The sequence below is a fragment of the Harpia harpyja genome, chromosome 3, assembly GCF_026419915.1.
Source record: "Harpia harpyja isolate bHarHar1 chromosome 3, bHarHar1 primary haplotype, whole genome shotgun sequence".
In the NCBI taxonomy this organism is placed as follows: domain Eukaryota; kingdom Metazoa; phylum Chordata; class Aves; order Accipitriformes; family Accipitridae; genus Harpia; species Harpia harpyja.
In genome coordinates this window covers 21,164,426-21,167,859 of record NC_068942.1, presented here as the reverse complement: position 1 = coordinate 21,167,859, position 3,434 = coordinate 21,164,426, and the positions used below count along the sequence as shown (strand labels likewise).

Sequence of the window (3,434 nt, the reverse complement as noted above, 5' to 3'; positions counted from 1 at the left end):
CTGTTAAACAGTAATGGGAGAAAAAAAAAAAACGAAGTTTGAAAATGCATATTTACATATAAATGACTGAACCGAGCTGCAATGATTAATGGTATTTGAAAACATCCACTTGAAACCAGAGTTAAGAGAAATGAAGGCTACTGCCTTCAGGTTTTTAATACCCTTTCTCAAAATAGGTATTTTCTTCTCTCTCTGGAAGTTCTCACCTCCCCCATTCCTAACTGCTGAATACAGTTTTCTTAACACAGCAATTTTCTGCTCTGGAAATGGCACTGGCATGCTATTTTTTCAACTGGATTTCTTTCCTTCCTCTGCTAGGAATGTTTCTCCTCTCCCAGCTGCCCCTTTTACTTGTATCCTGTCTGACAGACTTCCAAGGGACTGGCTGTACAGTGTATCAAAGGCAAAATTCATAATAGGCATTTTTCAGCTATTATCCTTAGAGCTTGTTCATTTACGCACGCTACCATTAAACACAGCATATATCAAGTGATCCAGTATATATCCGACTGGTACGTGTAGCAGGATATACATTCAAGTTACCAGATCTCAAGAGTGGGGAGCAGACTGACATCCCCGCTAATTAAAATTTTCCCATTTCTCCCATCGCTGTTTCCCCTGCCAAAGGAACAGCGTTCAAAACAAAACTTCCAGGATGCTCAGTTTTCCCTTCAAGTGCTGACTGACCTGAAATATTTTTCTGTTCTTCACTGTAACTACAAATGCATTTTGGTATCAAGCAACTCAAAAAGGACCAGTCTCTGTTGAACAGAGAGAACAGTCACTGGAGTGATTTCCTCCTCCCCCCAGTAAAACTGGTAACTAAGCAAGAACCAGTCATTATTTTTAAGTTTCCCCATTACAATTGTTTGGAGGAAACAATTCTCTTCTCAAGTGGCTTCACAGTCAGTTTGCAATGATTTGGGGGAATTTTTTAGATTTTTTTTTTTTTTTTTTTTAGAGCTCCAGATGAGAACCACTGCCCTCCACCCATACCCTCTCCACCTTGCATTTCCCTTCTCATTGTGATCCCTCCTCAGCTGCCTCACTCAGTCCATCACAGACCTAGGACACTCATGACCAGGTCCCACTGTCAAACATCACAGAAGCAGTACTTTCTTTTGTATGACTCTCAGTAGATCCAAGGTAGGAAAATAGCTGAAGTTCCTGGATGGAGTATTTTCTGTTCCTTTTCTCTACTGAAATCTGGGCCAGAGAATTCCCTCACTCTGTTCCCATCAGCTTCAGTCACAGGGGACGGGGGGGAGCCAGCCCTCAACTCTGCTGTTTCACCAGGACCAAAGGTAGCACTGGAGGTCGCTCCTCAGCAGGTGGTCAGGCAGTGTCACAGTTACATGGAACAAAAGGATGGATTAAGAAGTTGTACAAACCATAATCTGGATTTAAATTAAATAACAAATCTTGATTTGTTTTCGAAGAAAAAATATTTCACCCCATTAAATGTACACGCTGTTACGGAATCACAGCATGGTTGGGGTTGGAAGGTGCCTCTGGAGGTCATCTGGTCCAAAGCTCAAGCAAGGCCACCTAGAGCTGGTTGCCCAGGACCATACCCAGATGGCTTTTGAACATCTCCAAGGATGGACGCTCCACAGCCTCCCTGGGCAACCTGTGCCAGTGCTCGGTCACCCTCACAGTAAAAAAGTGTTTCCCGATGCTCAGAGGGAACCTCGCGTGTTTCACTTTGTGCCCACTGCCTCTGGTCCTGTCACTGGGCACCACTGAAAAGAGCCTGGCTCCGTCCTCTTTGCACCCTCTCTTCAGATGTTTGTAAACATTGATGAGATCCCCCTGAGCCTTCCCTTCTCCAGGCTGAACAGTCCCAGCTCTCTCAGCCTTTCCTCATAGGAGAGATGCTCCAGTCCCTTCATCATCTTTGTGGCCCTTGGCCGGACTCTCTCCACTATGTCCATGTCTCTCTTGTACTGGGGAGCCCAGACCTGGACCCAGCACTCCTGGTGTGGCCTCACCAGCGCGGAGTAGAGGGGCAGCATCACCTCCCTCGACCTGCTGGCAACACTCCTCCTCATGCAGCCCAGGACACCATTCATTCGCCGCCTTTGCAGCAAGGGCACATTGCCAGCTCATGATCAACTCGGTGACCACCAGGACCCCCAGGTCCTTTTCTGCCAAGCTGCTTTCCAGCTGTGCTGTTCCTCCCCAGGAGCAGGACTTCGCACTTCCCTTTGTTGAAGTTCATGAGGTTCCTGTCAGCCCACTTCTCCAGCCTGTCGAGGTCCCTCTGGATGTATGCACAACCCTCTGGTGTATCGGCCACTCCTCCCAGTTTTGTGTCGCCTGCAGCCTTGCACTCTGCCCCATCATCCAGATCATTAATGAAGATGTTAAACAGGACTGGACCCACAACTGAGCCCTGGGATACCTCCCTAGTTACTGGCCTCCAACTAGACGTCATTCCACTCATCCCCACCCTCTGGGCCTCACTGGTGCTTTAAAGACTATTTAAATGCTTAACACACAAAGCCTTTAGTTTTTTTCAGCATCAACTGAAGAAAGACCAATGTTCCTATATATATATTATGAGCTGCTGAGATACAAAAACGGTTCAGCAGAGTAAAACAGCAGGGCTAAGTCAGGTGTTTTTTGCAGCACACAAGTCTCCAGGCTAATTCCTTATTCCCTTGGTCGGTTGGGTCTTTTGTTTGTTTTAACTGTTTGAACACTGACGTGAGGAGGCCAGCTACAGAGCTGATGCACAAAGTAGGTTAGACTTGCTAAGCTGGCCTCATTTCAGCGAAAACAACGGAAGGTGCCCTAGCTTGTTCTGACATCTAACATTCGTTTCCGTTTATCATGCAAAACAAATCACTGCTGGCACTCTGCAGTTCTCAGACACTGGGCTCATGCAACAAACATCTCTTGTGAGTGAGGGGGTTTTTTGTTTGTTTTTTTTTATATCTAGTTAATTATCTGCTATCTCCTGCTTACTGTGAAGACCAAACTGCAAAATTACTATGTAAAACTCTGTGAAGGTTTTATATACGTAAGTACAAATATCAGATGGATCACAAACCTAATGACATGCATTTATATAGCATTTTGTCCTGTGAATTCTTTCTCCTTTATCTGGATAGTTGGAGTTAACATTGCAGTGACTAAACTAGAGGTAAGAAACCCTCCTGCCAAATAGCCTCAAGAAGAATGCTGAAGCTCAACCTGACCTCTGCATGCAGAATTCACTTCCTAAATCAGGAAATGCATAAAATAGAGTGGAGACAATTAATCAAAAAGAAAGGCACAGAGATCCCGATCGCTGATTGCTCTGTCCAATTCTACTGAAAGGCAGCTCAGACTTGCTGTATGCTAGACAAATGGAACTGATTTGCAAAGAGCTAATTAACAAAAATGTAAACAATTCAGATTTCAATGATTTCAACATATGAGTAAACTAC

General features: G+C 44.9%; 1 protein-coding gene across 7 annotated transcripts in view; it reads right to left on the bottom strand.

The window, feature by feature from the left end:
* Window positions 1-3,434, bottom strand: part of SNX14 (sorting nexin 14) — a 60,657-nt gene that overhangs the window by 206 nt on the left and 57,017 nt on the right. For 4 of the 7 annotated variants that reach the window (XM_052781572.1, XM_052781571.1, XM_052781573.1 and 1 more), the window contains one exon: window positions 13-2,334. The exons of 2 other annotated variants lie outside the window; for them this stretch is intronic. In XM_052781572.1, coding sequence (XP_052637532.1) covers window positions 2,218-2,334 — 117 coding nt within the window. In that variant the 3' untranslated portion in view covers window positions 13-2,217. Of the gene's footprint in view, window positions 1-11; window positions 2,335-3,434 lie in introns of those variants that run through there. One more of the 7 variants, XM_052781574.1, reaches the window with a different exon arrangement.